At 44.0% G+C, this 20,474-nt stretch overlaps 1 protein-coding gene across 1 annotated transcript in view; it reads left to right on the plus strand.

Moving 5' to 3' along the window:
* The window catches only part of LOC144691898 (uromodulin-like 1), an 84,796-nt gene that overhangs the window by 27,542 nt on the left and 36,780 nt on the right, over positions 1-20,474 (plus strand). Inside the window, exons 10-15 of the mRNA XM_078560472.1 lie at positions 525-665; positions 4,714-4,971; positions 11,280-11,414; positions 12,353-12,613; positions 14,249-14,383; positions 16,310-16,570. Coding sequence (XP_078416598.1) covers positions 525-665; positions 4,714-4,971; positions 11,280-11,414; positions 12,353-12,613; positions 14,249-14,383; positions 16,310-16,570 — 1,191 coding nt within the window. The remainder of the gene's footprint in view (positions 1-524; positions 666-4,713; positions 4,972-11,279; positions 11,415-12,352; positions 12,614-14,248; positions 14,384-16,309; positions 16,571-20,474) is intronic.

Consider the following 20,474-nt stretch of genomic DNA (forward strand, 5'->3'; position numbering starts at 1 on the left):
ACTGAAATTTTCACCTCTTCCCTCTCTAGGCCCAGCCTAGTGCTGACCTTTGGTTCCAAAGGTAGAGTTGGCCAACCTCTGGTACCTTGGACTTGTGGCCAATCTTCATTGAGAATCTAAACAGTCAGCGTCAGCATATTGCTCAATCAGTAGTGGCATTAAAGCCTGATTCTAGCTTCATTTATGCCACATGTGTGTAGTGTGCAGCCCACTGGATAGAGATGATGGGTTAGGTTTGGCTGGTCATTATAAAAATTATCCAATCTTCATTCCCACTGAGGTCAACCCCCAAAATCTACCTCGAAGAATGGGACTCTATCCTGCCTAGCCTGTTGGGCCAAGTTCAATTGCCACCCAGGTCATGATCAGTTGTCACTGTATTGAATGGTATGTGTGTGTGGGGCTGACTGCCATTTTGAATAGTGCATTTGCCCACTGAGACAATGGAAGTCAGTGGGGCTCAATTTGTAACGGTGATAGAATTGCACCGCATTAACTTGTTTCTAAATATTTTGTCCCTTTAGATGTTAATGAATGCACCTCACCTATTTACAATGACTGTTCGCCTCATGCAATGTGTAAAAACACTGAGGGGTCATACATCTGCATCTGCAGTGATCGCTATAGAGATGTGAATCCAACCTGGCCTGGCAGAGCCTGTGAAGGTGAGACTTGAATTGCTGGAACAATTAGTAGCAGATTTAATTAGAATTTCAAATACAAACACGATCACAGAATTGTAGGTGTTATATGGAGGCACTAAGAAAGGAGTGCGCAAGTTACAACCCTACAGCGTTTCCCCACGCGCCCCCCCCCCTTACCCCACCACCCCCCCCCCCCCCCCCCCCCACCTCCCCATAGCCCTTCACCTGAAGCGTGTCAATCAAGCCCAAGGAACCCAGGTGATTCTGTCCTACTTGTCTCTTGTACTTTGTGGGGTCCTGGAGGTTGAGAAAGGTATTTATGTGATGAACCTCTTCACAAGAAGTTTCCTGGCACCCTCGTAGAATCGTAGTGTCTTACAGCACAGAAGGAGGCCTTTCAGCCCTTCATGCCTTTGCTAGTCCTTTGAAAGTTATCCAATTAGTCCCACTCCCCTGCTTTTTCCCCAGTTGTGCAGGAGAAATTTAGAAAATCAGGCAAATGGATTTATGGTGGTTATATTTTGTTAACTTTTGCCTGTAACTTTGCATCATCTTGCATGTTTTCAAAATTTCGAGTTGGGTCGAATTTTATCGACTAAACCTGAAAATTGGGAGGCCTCAATGAATTAATTTCACAACGCAATCCTAACGTTCCCATTGGGAACATTGTTTCCCTCTCCATTTATAAGCTAAGTATTCAGAGTTAACAGGCTGGATTAAATGCAGCCCATTGTGGCGGGAAACATGGCGGCTGGACCGACTTAACCGCGGGAGAGGCTCCGTGTCATTCTCCCGGTGGCAGCGACCTCGATTAAGTTGGAGGGCAGAAGGGCTGATGTGGGATTCCGGCATTCCAGCAGCAGCGGGATGTCAATTCGGCTCACTAATGAACTAATTAGCACCCATTATCCCTGAGCCCACTGCAATTTAATGGTGGTTCAGGGATTAAATAGAAGCCACATGGCTTCCCTGCACCCTCAGATGGCCGCCCAGCAAACACAGCCAACTGGAGGAGGGGAGGGGGGTTCCCGGGAGGGGGGGGTCCCTCATTATCAGGCACTCTGTGTGTGATTGAGGGACCTAGCATCGGGTGGGGCAGAGATGGCCACTGAAAGCCTCCGACCTCCTCCTCCACCCCCACCACCCCCCCCACCCCGGCCCCGACTCCCACCAGTGACCCTCATCCCATCTTCACTCACCTTCGGTCTGGGATCCCTGGATGATCCTGGGCCTCTGGCGGGTGCATTGCCGCCAGCAGCCACCGCTCCCGCTGGCTGCATGAGGAGCTTCCAGCCAATCACAGGATGAGGCCCCCACGGCCTGACAGAATCCCGGTCAATGAAACTGTGGGCTCAATTTTCACCATGGAGGCAGGAAACAGGAGCTGGGTTTGTTTTTGGGTCTCCAGGAATAGGGTTATGGGGAGGGGGCGGTGGCGGTGTGGAGTGGGGTGGGGTGGGGGAGGGGAGTTGCGTGGGGGAGCTGATTGATTGAATTTAAACTTTTCAAGCTCTTATATTGTCATGAAGAAGAGCTCCAGTGCAATGGGTGCGATCTTAAAGCTGGAGGGCCAATCATTGGCTTAACTGCTCTATGATGTCACTTAGTAAGTTGTATCAAACTGCCACCATCAGCGATTCAACATGAAGACCCACAACCATCTTCTCAGGGCAACTAGGGATGGGCAATAAGCACCAGCCTTTCCAGCAATGCGCATCTCCCAAAAACAAAGTTTCAAAAATCGCTTGTAAAATTACTCAACTGTATCTCTTGACAGAAGTCACTACGACTGTGCTAACTCCTACAAACACCCAAGGACAATCTTCGACTGTCTTTGCCTCTGCAATGATCACCTATGTGAGTGAGCCTGGGTTTCCAGCTTCCTTTCAATATTCAAAAGTGCCTCATTGTGGTATGTGATCTTCATTGTTTCTACTGCTATTGTTGGTTCTGATCATTTACTGTGAATTGATGGCTTTTGGACAGAGCTATTGCATCATATTTTATTGTCTTGTAGGAGAGTATACATTATTTTCAAGTAATACACACATACACAGACAGATATATACAAACACACACACGTACACAGACACACGTACACACACATGTACACACACATACATATATACATGCACATATACACACGCACACGTATATACAGTCACATAAGTACACACACTCGTATATAGACACTCATACACATACACACACACATATACACACACACATATACACACACACACACACGTGCACAGACGCACGTACACACACATGTACACACACACATACATATACACATGCACACATACACACACACACGTATATACAGTCACACAAGTACACACACACACTCGTATATAGACACTCATTCACATACACACACACACACATACACACACACATATACGCACACACACATGCACACACACGTACACACAGATATGGGAATCGAATGGGCAAGTGAAGTTTAGAAAAGGTTGAGCAGGTTGGGCCTATACTCATTGGAGTTTAGAAGCATGAGAGGTGATCTTATTGAAATATATAAGATTCTAAGGGGACTTGACAGGACAGGTGCTGAGAGGATTATTTTGACTCGTGAAGGGATCTAGAACCTGGCAGCACAGTTTTAAAATAACAGGTGTCCCGTCTAAAATGGAGATGAGGGAAAATGTCTCCTTCTCTCAGAGGAATGTTAGCTCTTGGAACTCCCATCCCCAGAGAGCAGTGGAGGCTGGGCTATTGAGTATACTGAAGGCTGTGTGAGACAGATTTTTGACCTATAAGGGAGTGAGGGTTATAGGAGGCAGACAGGAAAGTGGAGTTAAAGCCACAATTAGATTAGCTATGATCTTATAGAATAGCAGAACAGGCTTGAGGGGCCGTATGTCCTACTCCTGCTCCTATTTCTTATCTTCAAACACATGTATATGGTGGCATTTATTTCATTGGATCATAAATGAAAAATGTCATTGGAGATTTGCAAGTGCGAGAATAAAAATGATATTTTGCTCTTCTAGTCCACCATTTTAGACACACTTCCCGGGTTACACCTAAGTATAAGCAGATTTATTCTGTGTAGGTTCCTTTCAGATGACTGATGCATTGAAAATTAATTTCTTCACAGATAAAAGAGAAAACCATTTAGGTCTAAATGGAGAAATTTCCCCACTGGCCCAAAATTAGTGTCGTGTTCAGAGGTTGGAATTGAACAACCCAGGAGGAAATTCGGGGAGGTGAGGCAGGGGTTAGGGGAACTAAAACAGCTCGAGAGCCACCCCGGCTAGGGGAGGCCTTGACTGATTTGAATGGCCAGGTGTCCTTTACAGCCCATCGTCCATCTGCACAGCTTGAAACAGGACAGAAAGGAGCAGCTGGCATGGCTTCACGCCAGTTAAAATTACGCGGCCCAGTGGCCACCATCCCCATTAAGGTTAAGGGTGTGAGGGTTGGCATGGAGGGGATAGGAGAGGGAGAATGGGGCCATTTGGTGGGTGGGAAGGGATAGGGAGACCAGAGGGGCAGAGGCTCAGACTTTTCCTGAGGAGGTAGAGGGATCACTCCTGCATAGAGGGCCCCTTTTCCTGTTCCATCAGATTATACTGAGAGAGGCATCCGTGGCTGCTACCCTTCTCAGTGGGCGTAGTAACTGAAGGTATAGCCTCTTGTACTATCTATCAGGAGTCATGTGATTGTTCTTGGAGGGTCTGACCAATGAGCCCTAAGCACGGGACACCGCGGGGGGGTGGGGGGGGTGGTGCGGGGCTCCTTGTCGAGGACCTGGTTCAAGCATGTAGAATCCGAAAAGCTCTCAGTAATAAAGTTTTCTGTTTCAAGTTGAAACCTGTCCAGTATGTCAAGTCATTACAGTGGGCCATTGGAATGCCGTCTGGCTCTTATTGACGTCATAGGACACCATAATCATACCTTTAGAGGTGCCAGCCTGTGCCCGCTTATAAAATAGGGCCCAGCATTGGTGGTGCATTTGGGGGAGTCGTGGGCCTCCTTGAAGGGATGACCATTTAGCCGGGCCGTGCAGTCTGACCATTTCTTTCATTCACTTTTTCAACAGCTCCTTCTCCAGTTATCAACCTGACCGTCTTCAAGGTCACCAGCACCAGCTTTCAAGTAACATGGACCACGGAGATCAATCAGGAACAAACGTTTATTGTGCAGATATTGAAGAACGATAGCATTGTGAATGAAACGGACACCATGGGACTGGAGTGGACCGTGTCAGGTTTGGAGCCTGAGACCGAGTACACTGTGAGCGTCACCTCACGAGCCTGTGAAGATGAGGGCCCTGCAGCAGAGCTGAGTGTAAAAACAGGTAATAGTATTAGGACTGGGAAGTATTCCTAACGATCTTTACGTACAATACATCCACAAGAGTGTAGAACACTAGTATTCATGGGGTGGGCAGTTTTCAGCTTTCAATGTCGATGAGCAAACGCTTATTCTGTGTTTGGATGGAAGATTTCACTGTCAGTGATTTTGTTTTTGGTTCTCCAATACAACTTTGTTCTGGTCATTATTTCTGGAAATATGTTCTGCCTTCGGCACAAGTCGTCCCTCTGACTACGCTGGAAGTGTAGTGTAAAATGTCTCTTGTCATATGGTAGAATCATCTGATGAAGGAATATGACATCATTGTAAGCTATGATATATCATCAAACATCCGTGCTACCATTTCTATTGGGTTTTGTATCTTTACATTTGTCAGCTTTGCATTTTTCCATATCTCATCCCAGGGAACAAACTAGGCTACTAAGTACATAGCAAACAGGAACAGGAGTAATAAATTCAGCCCGTTGAGCCTGCTTCGCCATTCAATAATATCATGGCTTTTCTTCTACCTCAACTCCAACATCCTGCATTACCCCTGCATCCCTTGATTCCCTTAGAATCCCAAGATCTGTCGGCCTTTGTCTTGAATATACTCAGTGTACTGGGTATCCACAGTTTCCTGAATTCCAGAGATTCACAATCTTTTGAGTGAAGGAATTTATCCTCATCCCGGTCCTAAATGGCTGACCCCTCACCTGAAGCCAATGATCCCTAGTTCTAGATTCCCAAGCCAGAGGAAACATAGAAACTAGGAGCAGGAGTAGGCCATTCGGCCCTTTGAGTCTGCTCTGCCATTCAATATGATCATGGCTGATCTTCTATCTCAACGTCATATTCCCACTTTCTCTCCATACCCCTTGATGCCCCTAATATCCAAAAAATTATCAATTTCTTTCTTGAATATACTCAGTGACCCGGCCCCCACAGTCTTCTATGGTAGAGAATCCCACAGGTTGACCGCCCTCTGAGTGAAGAAATTTTTCCTCATCTCAGTCGTAAATGGCCTACCCCGTATCCTGAGACTGTGGCCCTTAGTTCTAGACTCCCCAGCCAGGGGAAATATCCTCCCTGCATCTAGTTTGTCTAGGCCTGTTAGAATTTTATTCCTTTCAATCAGATCCCTTCTCATTCTTCTAAACTCTCGTGAATATAGGCCCAGTTGAACCAATCTCTCCTCATACGACAATCCTACCATCCCTGGTATCAGCCTAGCGAAACTTTGCTGCACTTCCTCTATGGCAAGTAAATTCTTTCTTAGGTAGGGAGACCAAACTGCATGCAATACTCCAGGTGTGGTCTCACCAAGGTCCTATGTAACTGCAGTAAGACATCCCTATTTCTGAACTCAAATCCTCTCGCAATGAAGGCCAACATACCATTTGCCTTCCTAATTACTTGCTGCACCTGCCTATTTACTTTCATTGACTGGTGTACAAGAACACCCAGATCCCGTTGTACATCCACATTTCCCAATATATCACCATTTAAATAATACTCTGCCTTTCTGTTTTTCACATTGAAGCGTATAACTTCACATTTATCCACGTTATACTGCACCTGCCATGTGTTTGCCCACACACACAACTTGTCTAAATCGCTCTGAAGCCTCCTTGCGTCCTCCTCACAAACCCGCCCAGTTTTGTGTTGTCAGCAAATGTGGAAATATTGCATTTGGTTTCCTTATCCAAGGCATTGATATATATCGTGAGTAGCTGGGGCCCCAAGCACTGATCCTTGTGGTACACCACTGGTCACCACCTGCCTTCCTACCAGCATCAACCACTCAAGCCCCGTAACAATTTAATGGGCAGGATTTTCGGATCGTCAGGCAGGCGGGTCCGGGAGCTGCTGGGAAAGGGCCCGCCTCCCACTATCGGCCCCATGACCATGATTTCACGCTGGCTAGCCAGTATGAAATGCGCACTGAAAGGCTCAGCGCTGCCGGGGCGGAGGGCAGGAGGAGTACGAGCGCAGAAGTCTGCGCGTGTGCGAGGGAGCGCGTACCGAAAGCTCCCTGAAGGCAGGGGGCAGCCTCAGGGAGCTGAAGAATTTTAAACCACTGAATAAAGTTTATAAAATTCCGAAAAAAATTTATGCACTCACCTTAACATGTACGTGTGAAAAATGATGCCCCAAAATTTTAATTTTTAAAATTTCATTACGGAAACCTCATCCCGCCTGTGGATGAAGTTTCCTAAAAAATCTAAAGGCTGCCTGGCCAATTCACCCACCTGCCAACCATAAGGTTGGATGGGCAGCGAAAAATTGCTTTAAATTAATTGATTAATGGCCTTAATAGACCTCTTAATTGTCTCTGGGCGTGCTGCCAACTCTCACACATGCCGGCCGACAGAAATATCGCGCGAGTGCGCGATGATGTTAGGATGCTCGCCTGGTGTCATCGCGCGCTATTCTACGCCCGATTGGGTCAGGCTCACCCCCACCCCCGGGAGGTAAAATCCTGCCCTATATATTTCAATGAGATCGCCTCTCATTCTTCTAAACTTTAGGGAATATAGAGCTAGTCTATTCAATCACTCTTTATCAGACAATCCCCTCATCCCAGGAACCAGTTCTGTGAACCTTCATTGCACTTCTTCTAAGGCAAGTATTGTTTAGTAAGGAAGCTAAAACTGAACACAGTACTCCAGGGGCAGGATTTTACCATCGACGAGCGGGGGCGGGGCCCGCTTGCCGACGGGTAAAATGACGCGCGGTGATGTTGGGCGGAACTCCCGCGCCCCATTTAAATTTTCAGGAAGGCGGGGGTGCAGCAAAATCAACTGCGCGCCTACCGACCTGTCAATGGCCAATTGAGGCCATTGACAGGTCAATTAAAGTAATTAGTGGACCTGCCCATCCAACCTTAAGGTTGGCGTGTCAGCCAGGAGTCCCGGAGGCAACTAGAAAAAACATGAAACCTCATCCACGGGCGGGATGAGGTTTCATGCAGGGTTTTAAAAATTTTAATAAAGTTGTTTTGGAAATTATGAACATGTCCCAATTGTCACATGAGGGGACATGTAAGGGATTTTTTTTTCTATTTTTAATATTTTTGAAAGTAGAGGCGATCTCCCTGAGGCAGCACTTAACCTCAGGGAGATGAGTGCACTCTTTCGTGCGCATGCGCAAAAGAGCGCACTCTCGATTTTAGGCATTCCCCCCGCCCGCACAGGGAGCGCATAGTGCTTCCCTGCGGACATCACACTGGGCGGGCCTTAATTGGCCTGCCCACGTAAAATGGCGCCGCGCCTCCGATTGGGGGCGCTGATCGGAAGCGCACCCGCACGCGCCCGCCCATCAACCTCCCCCCTCAACGGGGGGAAAATTCTGCCCCAGATGTGGCTTTACCAAAACCCTATATAATTGTCTTAAGAGTCCTTTACCCTTATAATCCAATCCCTTTATAATAAATGCTTTCATACCACTTGCTTCCCTAATGGCTTGCTGAGGCTGCATGTTAACTTTCTGTGACTTGTGTTCAAGGATACCCAGGTCCCCCTGAATACCAACACTTCCCAGTCTCTCAGCATTTAAAACATAATCTGCTTTTCCATTTTTCCTACTGAAGTGCATAACTTCACACTTGTCTATGTTATATTCATTAACCATGTTCTTGGCTACCCACTTAACCTACCTAAGATCCCTTTGCATCCCCTTTGTATCCTACTCACAGCTTACTTTCCCATCTGACTTTGTACTATCAGCAAACCTGGATATTTTACACTTGGTCCTGTCATCTAAGTCATAGGGCAGGAGTTTGACCTCGGCACGCGGGCGCGGTGATCGGGCCTGGGAGCGGCCGGGAAACAGAATGCCGCCCGTGATCGGCCCCTGACTGCGATTTCACGCTGGCTGACCAGTTAACGGGGCGCTGAAATGCTCAGCGCTATCGGGGTTGGGGGGCGGTGGGAGCAGGGCGAGTACAGGCTTGGCGGAGTGTGAAAGGAAAGCTCCCTCAAGGCAGAGAGCTGCCTCAGGGAGCTGACAACTTTAAAATCAATAAAAACATATTGTAAAATCCGGAAACAATATCCACGCGTCAGAATGTGTCACCTCAACATATGGATGTTGAACATTACATCCGCACATTTTTATCTATTAATTAATTAATTGAGGAAACCTCATCCTGCCCTTAGATGACGTTTCCTCAAAAATACAAAGGCCACCTGGCTGATTCGCCCGCCCGCCGACCGTAACGTTAGACGGGCAGAGAAAACTCCCCGCTAATTGAAACTTTAATGGCTTTAATAGGCCTCTTAATTGTTGGCACGCGCACTACCAACCGAAACATTGTGCGAATGCGCGATGACGTCAGGATGCTCGCTCGACCTCACCGCGCACTACTTTACGCTCCAGCGTGTCGGGCATTCGCCCGCACGCCGAGGTCAAAATCCTGCTCGTAGATTTAGATTTTAAATAGCTGAGGCCCAAGTACTGACCTTTGGGATACCCACCAGTCACAGCCTGCCAACCTGAAAATGACCCTACTGTCTGTTTTCTGTCCATCCTCAATCCATACTAATACCACCAACCCCATGACCCCTAATCTTGTGTGGCACCTTATTGGATGCATTACATCAACTGCTTCTCCTTGACAACTCTGTTAGCTACAACCTCAAAACAGATTTGTCAAACAAGATTTCCCTTTCATAAATTTGGGAAGAATTTTCGGATCGGCGAGCGGGGGCAGGGCCCGCCGATGTGTAAAATGACGCGGGCTGACTTCGGGCGGGCATCCCGACTTCACCGCGTATCATTTAGATTTTCAGTTCGATGGGCGCGCAGCTGAGTCGGCTGTGCGCCCACTGAACTGTCAAAGGCCTATTAAGGCCTGTTAAAAACTAATTGAACTGATAAAATGAGCTTAAACGAAAACAAAAAAATGCTGGTAAAACTCAGCAGGCCTGACAGCATCTGTGGAGAGAGAGAGAGAGAGAGAGACAGATAATGTTTCAAGTCTGTATGACTCTTCTTCAGATCATGCGTCAAAGAGCGCAAGCCCTGACTCAGGGAATCCCCCCACTGCCCGTACAGGGAGCGCTCAGCGCTTCTGGGCGCGCATCACGCTGGGCGGGCCTTAATTGGCCCACCCACGTAAAATGGCGGCACCGCCCCGATCGGGTTCATGCCTGTCCCCGTCCGCCCCCGCGCAACCCCCCTGACGGGGGGAAATTTCTGCCCTATGTGTTGACACTGCCCGGCCATATGATTTTCTAAGTGCACTGTTACCACGTCCTTAATAATGGATTCTCGTGTTTTCCCTACAATTGATGTCAGGCTAACGTGCCTATAGTTCCTGTGTTCCCTCTTCCTCTTTTCTTGAATAGCAGTGTTATGTTTGTCACCTTTCAATCCACTGGGATTTTCTAGAATCTAGAATTCTGGAAGATCCAAACCCCATTGTCACTGTAACCACTATAAGCCACCGGTTCCAGGGGTTTCTCAAAGTTCTGTTTTCTGTGCTGTTTGTAGTATAATACTTTTTTGGGCCACCATCTCTTGAAAGTATTAGTAAAGATTAAATATAAGACCATAAGACATAGGAGCAGAAATTAGGCCATTCGGTCCATCGAGTCTGCTCCGCCATTCAATCATGGCTGATAAGTTTCTCAACCCCATTCTCCTGCCTTCTCCCCGTAACCTTTGATCCCCTTACCAATCAAGAACCTATCTATCTCGGTCTTAAATAGACTCAATGACCTGGCCTCCACAGCCTTCTGTGGCAACGAATTCCATAGATTCACCACTCTGCGGCTAAAGAAGTTTCTCCTCAACTCTGTTCTAAAAGATCTTCCCTTTACTCTGAGGCTGTGCCCTCAGGTCCTAGTCTCTCCTACTAATGGAAACATCTTCCCCATGTCCACTCTATCCAGGCCTTTCAGTATTCTGTAAGTTTCAATCAGATGCCCCCTCATCCTTCTAAACTCCATCGAGTATAGACCCAGAGTCCTCAAACCTTCCTCATATGTTAAGCCTTTCATTCCTGGGATCATTCTCGTGAACCTCCTCTGGACCCTCTCCAGGGCCAGCACATCCTTCCTGAGATACGGGGCCCAAAATTACACACAATATTCTAAATGTGGTTTGACCAGAGCCTTATAAATAAATATATGCATAATAAATTCAGAAAACCTGATTTATCGATGTAATGATGTTGTTAATCACCGTAAATATGTTGCATGCGATTGCATGGAGTTTTTAGTATATGGTGACATAGCACCTCTAAAGCTATGGCTACTTGCCAGCCTTGTTACCAGTTAGTTACAGCTGCTTGTTATCTCTTAATAGACACCATCTATACCGGACCGGCTTCTACACTGAATTCAATTCAGCCCAGCACCAGATTTACCTCAACAGTGGCCATCTACGTGAACAGTTCCAAGTTTGCACCTGGCTTCCCTTATGCAGACATACTTCCATGCTGTATGTAATAGTCATTTTATCTTTGGTCTTACTTTGTAGTATATTCAGTCAGCATTCACATAACCAAAGGGGCCTCCGTGCCCTACTCTATTATGGGTTGTATTTTCATAAATTTCTCCCAATTTCCCGCTGTAACGCCAATGGAAGGTACACGGAAGCCCCAGAGGAAAGTCACCGTTTATGTAATTTTACCAAATTTTCCATAGGTTTTACCCGAGGCTACAGCAGATTATTGGGAGGATTGCTAGAGAAATGCAACCCCATAATCCCGTGAAACGAAATAGAGCCAGCGTACACGGGTCTCTTGACAACACTGGCCTCCATGTCTGCTACAATCTATCAATCTTAGTGAAAATCTGTGTACTGCATGTTGTAAAGTTGTAGAATACTTTTCACCAATTAGGTCAGAGAACCAGAGGCCACTTGCATCCCAGCACTTCATCGAATCTGATCTCTGAGCCAACCCTCACTTCAACCTGCCAATGCAAGCAACCAGAATTCAGAATTATTTCATCAGGGAACATTCAAATCCCTGTGAAACCTTCTTGCATTGTATTTCTGATTGGTTTAGTCTTGAAAATGACGTATCACATTCTGCCATAAATTCAAGTATGCACTTGATTTCCCTTTTAAGTTATTGAACTTTGAAAGTGCATTCTAGATCAGGACAAGTCACCACGTTAAAAACATTCTCCTCATGTTCTCCTTGATTCTTTTGCCAGTTATCTGGAATATCTGACTCTGGTTACTTCCTGTGTTCTCTACCGAAACTCTTCATGCACCTATGAATACAGTACATGTTTTAGAAAAGAGTAATTATTAATGCAACTTAAGTGAACAATGCTGGGGGTCTGAATAAATGATTGTTTTCCCACTCGGATAACTAGGTAGTTTTTTGTGTTGGCTAATTATTTTTTTTTAATAACCTGTATCTTCAGCAGCTCCTTCCCCAGTTATAAACTTGACTGTTTCCAATGTGACCACGACCAGCTTCCACCTAACGTGGACAACAGACGCTTATGAAGAGCAGCTATTTATTGCGCAGGTGTTGGAGAATTATATCATTGTGAATGAAACCGAGACCATGGAACTGGAGTGGACTGTGTCAGATCTGGAGCCTGAGACTGAGTACACTGTGAGTGTATTCTCCAGAGCCTGTGAAGATGAGGGCCCTGCAGCAGAGCTGACTGTAAAAACAGGTAACAGCACAAAGACTGGGAAACTTTCATAGTGAGGGGTAGATTAGACTGTTTAGGTATAGATATTAGGGCTTGAAGAATCAAAGCGGTCTGTGCTTGATATTCAAAATTTTTCATCTGATTTAACAATTGATAGAAACTGAAATAATTTATTCACTCTTTGTTTCAATCTAATCTTTCTTATTACAAATGCTCCTGTTGGATATTGTTCTTTGGCTGAATGGTATTTTTTTGCATGTTTGAGTCCTATGACTTTCTTAGGTTATGGAAGGTTGTCATTGAGTTCCCGCCCTCCAACTTAACCTCATAAGTCCTGGTGCGTGAAGGTTATGTCACCTGAAGATATAATTTGGGAAGAGTCATAGAAACATTGAAGGAGGCTGTTCAGCCCTTCATGGCTGTGTCTGCTCTTCAAAAGAGTTATCTAATTAGTTCCACTCCCCTGGTCTTCCCCTGTAATGCAGATTTTTTTTTCAAGTCCATATCCAATTCTAAAAGAAATATTATACAAAATTAGCATGTTGCAGTTGTGCTAAATGGAAATGAACCATTACATCAATCTTCTCAGGTTACAACTGTGTTTCATTGAGGAACCAGCTCTGAAAAACTAGGATGCCAGGGTAGATCTTTCTCTTTGCTTGGGGAGTGCTCATTTTACAGGTGCAGCACAAAGAGAAAAGGGCTAGAGACCAGTGGGATCAGGTCTCTGGCTCCATTACTCTGAACTGGGATTTCGGTGGCATCCCCACATGGGTGGTAGTGCACCCTTTAATTAAATACTTTCACAAAGATTTATTTCCTCCAGTATCTTTTGGAAGAATTGGAATAATAGATTTATGACCTTGCTAAAAATAACCAACAGGGAAAAATCTTCACAAGCGCAGTTACAAAGTTGCTACGGTGCATTCATCCGAGGATTTTTTAATTCACTCATCCACAGTTCTGAGCCTCCTACTTTCAAATAAACATTGATGCGTTGGCGACAGTTTAGAGAAAAATGGCACCACTGATGAGTATGATTGCAAGACTTAAGCTGTTAAGTTATGATGGGAGACTTTTGAAATTATCTCAATCCTTTTTCATTGGGCAAAGAACGATGAATGAACAGATATAAAGCACGTCCTCAAAAATCTAGATACACAGGTGAGAAAATTATTAGGTTTGAATATTGAGCACAGAACCAAATTTAAAACTTAGGTTTAAAATGAATTGTTGTGGTTGCTCTGTCAGTTAACACTTTTGAAAGGCACTGGCAGGCTTATTAGGAATGCAACTGGAGGTTGTAAGCGAAGCATTCAATTAGGCAGAATGAGTGGTAGTTTGGAGGAAATGGGGTGGGAAATATGGTGAGGTTGTTGTTTCCAAAGGGTCAGAACATCAAGTGGTCAGGTGAAAATGAATCAAAATTGAACTGAACTTGGTTATTTTTAGGAATCTGAAGTTTTATCACTGGGCTAAAATTTTTCATGGAGTATGTTGTGCAAAGCCTGTTAATGAGTCAATTTTCTGGTGTTATTATTTCTTGGGCTGTTTTTGTCCCCAGCCCGAGGATTTTGATGACAGATCTCCGTTTCTGTGCTTACATGTCAATATTGTAACCCATAAGGCATTTGCCTATTTTGTTTTTGTTGGCAGAAATCATCATGAATGCTCTCAGTTATACATCCAGCCCAAGACAGTCTAGTACTGGGGTTGTCTCCACAATGACCATCTACCCGAACACTTCTGGATTTCCAATAGGCTTTGCGTATGCAGAAGTGCCTCCTTGCTGTATGTGATAATTCAATATTCTGTCAGCATTTCAATATTTGCCTTATTGGTGGTAGTGTCGTTCCAGATAGTTTATTCATCATTGACAGGGAAGGTTAATGGGTGACTGGAATTTAACAATGGAACGCTGTCCAATGTAATGTAACATGTGTTCTCAGCATTCCAACTCTCTAGAGGAGTGCCTCGGAGACACTGGGGCCTGTGTGATCCATGATTCATACAATTTCAGCCATCTTTGTAGAGTCAGAATATTTGATCCAATGAGAATGTAAAATAAGGTAATAGTGCCATGGACATTGCTAGGCTACTGCATTGGTGAAGATCATTTCGATGAACTGTTAAAGACTATAGGTGGGGGGAAATACAGCTTGAATAATAGAGCAAATGGGTGATAACGGATATACACCATATTTTACATCCGACCCATTTCCTTTTCAGTACATCAGGCTGCCAGTTTATTATCACTGATTCTGCACACCCGCTCAAGCTGATTTTTACCCCTAATGTTTCTAGAGAAATGGTAATAGTTTTAAAACATTTCAATTTGTGCTAACAATTGATAAGCCCTCTTCTGTTTTTGAGAAGTAATTTTTCTGTAGAGGGAATTAAGTGGAAACAGGTTACCCTTTTGAAGGGATTCCTAAGAAGTACTGAATCAGCAGAGGAAGCTATTTTAGGTAGATGGATCATAGATATCTACAATTCCAGCCCTAGAATTGCTTATTTTCCTACGTACAAAAATATATGATGTACAGTCCCTGCCCACATTCCTGTGCCCCGAATTTTAGCTAGACTGTTTATGTCAGCAGTTATGATAGGAAAATCTTATGTCAAATGTTAGTCAGTATTACTTGTACTGCAGTTGTAAGCTTCCAGCCACTAGGTGGTGCTGTGATGAAAGTTTCCGAGCCATTATTTTGTGTTTTTAACCGACTTTCAGGGTTCTCTTTGGCCAATTTTTGGCTGTATTTTTTGTTAATTTTTCAGCAACCCCTTCTCACCAGGCCCATTTGTACAACCATTTCTCTGGGCACTGAATTAGTGTTATGGTTGCCTCCAGACCCTCCCCCCACTGCCCTGTCCCCTCAACCCCGACAGCCAAACCCCCTTTCCTCTTCACTCATCCTCGTTATCGGTAGTTGAACCTTGAACCTTTGGTCTCATGCTCTTCCGTGTCATTACCCTGACCTCATGACCCAACCTCATGACCTGCATCCTTGCCCCTTCAATAACTGACCCTATAAGCCCCCATACTTACTGCCATTTCCCCTTTGGAACTCGTCTGTAAGTGATCTTTGTGCAAATTAAATTGAATAATTTGCAAGCACTTCAAGTGACCATACTATACATAAATTTATAGGTTTAACTCTTTAAGTGGCTTAGCAAAGTAAGTTTTTTTTTTAACCACAGTAATCATTAACAGATTTTTCTTAACTAACATTTCATTTTAGCGCAGGTGGTGCTGTAGAACCTTTTGTCTAGCAGGACTTAGTCCAACTGGTGGGCAGGACTCTTGTTGCCAAGGCTAAATTTTGCCCTCTACCAATGTAATCTTTTCCAGCCCCACAACTCTGTGAGGTCAATGTGCTCTTCTAATTTTGGCCACTTGAGAATCCCCAATTTTAATCCTTTCTATCATTCGTGCTGCGCCTTCAGTTGCCTGTGCCCTAAGCTCTGGAATTCCTGCCTTAACCCTCTCTGTTTCTCTACTTCTCTTTCTTCTTTTAAGGCATTCCTTAAAGGCTACCACTTTGGCCAAGCTTTCGGCCATCTGCCCTAAGATTTCCTTATGTGACTCAATGTCACATTTTGTTTTACAATGGCACTGTGAAGCTCCTTGGGGCATTTTATTATATTTTAGGTGCTATATGTTGTTGACAGAGATACCACGTAATTTCTTGTAATGACTGACCTTTATCTTTTCAGCAACTCCTTCGCCCATTATAAACTTGACAGTTTTCAATGTTACCTCCAAGAGCTTTCACATTACATGGACAACAGATAACTACGAAGAGCAGATCTTTATTGTCCAGCTGTTACAGAATGACAGTGTTGTAAAAGAAACAGAAACATTGGAGCTGGCATTGACGGTGTCAGGGTTGGAGGCTGGGACAGAGTACACTGTGAGCGTCGCCTCCAGGTCCTGTGAACAAGAAGGCACTGCCACAGAGCTGATCGTTAAAACAGGTAACAGTTCTGACTGGCATGAGCTAACCCTAGCTTGGTGTTAATTGCTGCTAAATCAGCGGACTCCCTTGCACCACTCCCCAGAGTAGTTCACACGTGAAATCGAAATGCTTTAGCTTGGGGAGCATTCTTCTGATTTTGGAACTGAGGTTAGGGAGAATGATTGTCAAGCTGTGCTATAATTAATCTTGAGTGCTTGGTCCTGACCCTTGGATGGACAACGCAAGAAATTGTTCCTTTTCCTCGCCAACTCTTCAACAAACTCACAAGAAAATGGAGGATCCAAAAGGAGTGAGATGTCTGGCAAGGTGTTCTTGCACGATGAATTAATGGGGGTGGATGGGGAACTATCAACTTTAGTAGAGGGACAGTAGTTGATTGGCTGCCTAGTGCCCTGTTTTCCATGAAGTCAGCAGACAGTTCACAAGATAAATAGCAGCAGGAATAGGTCATTCGGTTCTCAGGCCTGGTCTGCCCTACCATTCAATAAGATCATGGCTGATCTGCTTGTGGCCTTAATTCCGCTTTCTTGCCTATAACCCTTGATTCCCTTGTAGATCAAATAGGAAGAAAAATCAGAAGAGTGCATAAGGGGTGGCGACCTCCTGTCATTTCTCACACAGGTGGACCTCCCACTGCCTCCTGTTTTATGCTCCTGCTGAAGTTGGAAGTTCTACCCAATTATGTTAAAGCTATAAGAGGGTAGTTGTCATTAAAACCAGTTGTCATTTAAAAAAAAACGAGAGGCACTCGTACCAAATGGCCCTTTTTGCTATATTAATGGATTACTCTCTATTTTAAAGCGGTGTATGGAGGAATTTGATAAAACAAATTAAATTTTGATAGGAAAGAGTGGCTGAGAGTATTTTCTACCCTAATCTGCCTAGTAACTAATAATAAAATTACCTCTTTTTTCAGCAGAAACCACAGGCACTAGGAAAAAACAATCTGTCATGGGCTTTGTCTCCTCAATGACCATCTACCTCAATAGACCTGGATTCCCAGATAATGTCCCACATTCTGATGTACCTCCTTGCTGTATGTATATTTATTGTCTCTTTTCAACATTCAGTCTCAGTGACCTGACGTTGTGCTTTTACATTCTTTACTGAGTGTTCAGTTGTTATGAAGGCATTTGCATACTGTTACATTGTTGATCATTGTGACATAAGAACATGATAGGTTGGGGAGAACTAATTGGATTTCAACACGTTCTTCCTGCCTTTGAAATGTCTGCTTATCTCATTTGTCTCGTTCTTCCCTATGAGCCTTTGATCTTGTTACAACACAACCAGAAAACAATCCAGGGTGTTCCTTCTGTAAAAGTTCTCTTGAAAACACTTCTACAGGCTGCTGCACTACCATAGGCACCACCCACATTTGCGATCCAGGTATATCATTACCCAGAATAAATTGAACCCCTGCAATGGGCAATTTTTTCACCATTTCAACTATAACTTCAACTGTCTTCCATTTGCTCTATAAATTTACCTTCCACAAAGGAATAGATTTAGCATGTCCATGGACCCCACTTATTATTATCTGCTCCTGTAGTGCTCCCTTTGAACAACAAATATCACTATCCCACAACATTAAGGATTGATTAGCCCCTGTGTCTCTTAAAATTTTAATAGCTTTACCTACTCCACCCTGTACTCATGGAAAGACTTTCCCTTCACACACCAAAGTCTTTTAAACATTTCTGAAATCTGCTCCTCGGAATTCTCTTGGGTAAACTGTGAACACATTCCCACTTCTTTACCTTTCACTGATTCTCCCTGCTTCACCTATACACAAACCATTAGTTTCTCCTGTGCCTGAACCTCAGGACCCACAGTACTTTTGCTTGCAGAGCTTTTCTGTAGCCCAACAATTCCAACAAAGTTTTCCTGCAATTTCCAACACACTGACTTTGTGTTCCGCACTTTATTACACTGAAAACGCTTCAATTTTCGAATGTCGCTTCTACCTTAAGCACCTTTCTTTTTATTCTGAGAAAAAACTTCCTGGGAACCTCCAGCTACTCCTTCTCTCCCCTGACTACCTGCCTTCCTTTCACCTTCCCACTTTTCATCCTCTTCCAATTTGAAAGGGTGACGGAAGAAAGGTTTAGCTCTATGAACGAACTCATAATCATCAGCTATCTCCGCTGCTTGTCTTACAGAATCAACCCTCTGTTCCTCCACATGAGTTCTCACTACCAAAGGGATTGAATCTTTAAATTCTTCCAAAAGAATTACTTCCCTAAGAGCTGCATACATTGTTTCTATTTTTAACACCTGAATCCACCGGTCAAAATTACGTTGTTTTACTCTTTCAAACTCAGTATAAGTTTGCCCAGGCTGTTTTCTCATATTCCTAAATTTCTGCCTGTATGCTTCAGGAACCAACTCATATGCACTCAAAATAGCCTTTCTCACCATATCATAATTCACCGACATTCCTTCTGATAGCAAAGCATATACCTCATGCGCCCTACTTAACAACTTAGACTGTAATAATAACGTCCAGTATTCCTGTGGCTGTTTCATCTGTTTAGCTAGCTTTTCAAATGAAATAAAGAACGCTTCAATATCTTGTTCCTCAAACTTCGGAAGAGCCTGTACAAATTTAAACACCTCCCCACTGGGTTCTACTCTAGAGATAAATCCTTCTTCACCGACTGGCATCTCTTTTTAACTGCCCACATTTTCAGTTGGAATTCTCTCTCTCCCTCTTTTTCTCTTTCCTCCTTCTCTATCTTTACAATTTCTAATTCCCTTTTAAAAGCCATTTCTCTGTCCTTTGCTTCTAATTCAAGTTTTTTCAGTTCCTTGTTCAAATTCAAGCGTCTACATTTGTAACTGAAGTCTCACTACCTCCAGCTGTGACTCATTAGCGTTAGGTTTCACTTCCAACTGTAGAAGCTGTGCTATAATCTTAATTATATCTGGTTTCCTAGCCCCCACAGGTAACCCCATTTTTAACTGATCTGCCAACTCTGTTAACGTAGTTTTGGTTATTTTCTCCAACCCAATCAGTTACATCTTCTACTCCCATACAAGTCTTAACAATGACCAAAGCCATTTTGCAGTCTCACCAGTTCTAAAATACCTCACCAATTCCTGAATTGAAAATGCTTCTTGAACTCATAACCTTAAGATCCACCAATTCCAAACCAATCAAGGAATTAGAAATATTTTTATCCCGCTAGGGCCCCCAATTGTTATGACCCAGCAGTTGGTAAAGCTGAGTTATTTAAAGACCCCAGGGGGAAACTTTAAACAACTATCATAATCTATATTTCTAAGTGGTATGTTTGAGATGCAACTCTGAATTCAGGAATCAGACCATCAGTTCTCGAGGGGTTTTATATCAAAATACATGAGACAGTTATTCATTTATACACGTTAAATATATACACGTGGCTACAAATTACTACTATCATAACTTTTAACAAATTCCCAAACTAATCTCCACTAAGGCAACAGCAACATATAGACTTTCAGCAGACACCAGGCAAAGCATTTTCACCTTATAAATTCAAAATTAGGTTACTTTCACTTTGGTTCCTGTGGAGACATTTGTAGGCTTACAGCTGCTTTGATCTTACACTGCCTCTGCCCTGCACACACAAAACTGCTGTCTATTATACCTATCAGAGCTCATTGAGTGTAAATTTTCATTGTATCACCAGCCCATTTGAACTCCACCTCATCTAACAATAAAACCCCTTTCATAGTACCAATGTTATTAGTAACGTAAACGTATTGCTTGGTCTTTGCTAGCTAGGCGCCAGAATTCACTCCCCTCCTTGAATGCTCTATTCAACAAAATGCAAATGCATTTTACCTCTCTTACATCTCAAACTTAATATACATCAAAGCACTCAGACTAGCTGGCTTTAATCCAATTAAGACACACC

This window comes from Cetorhinus maximus, chromosome 16 (genome assembly GCF_964194155.1).
Source record: "Cetorhinus maximus chromosome 16, sCetMax3.hap1.1, whole genome shotgun sequence".
NCBI lineage: Eukaryota > Metazoa > Chordata > Chondrichthyes > Lamniformes > Cetorhinidae > Cetorhinus > Cetorhinus maximus.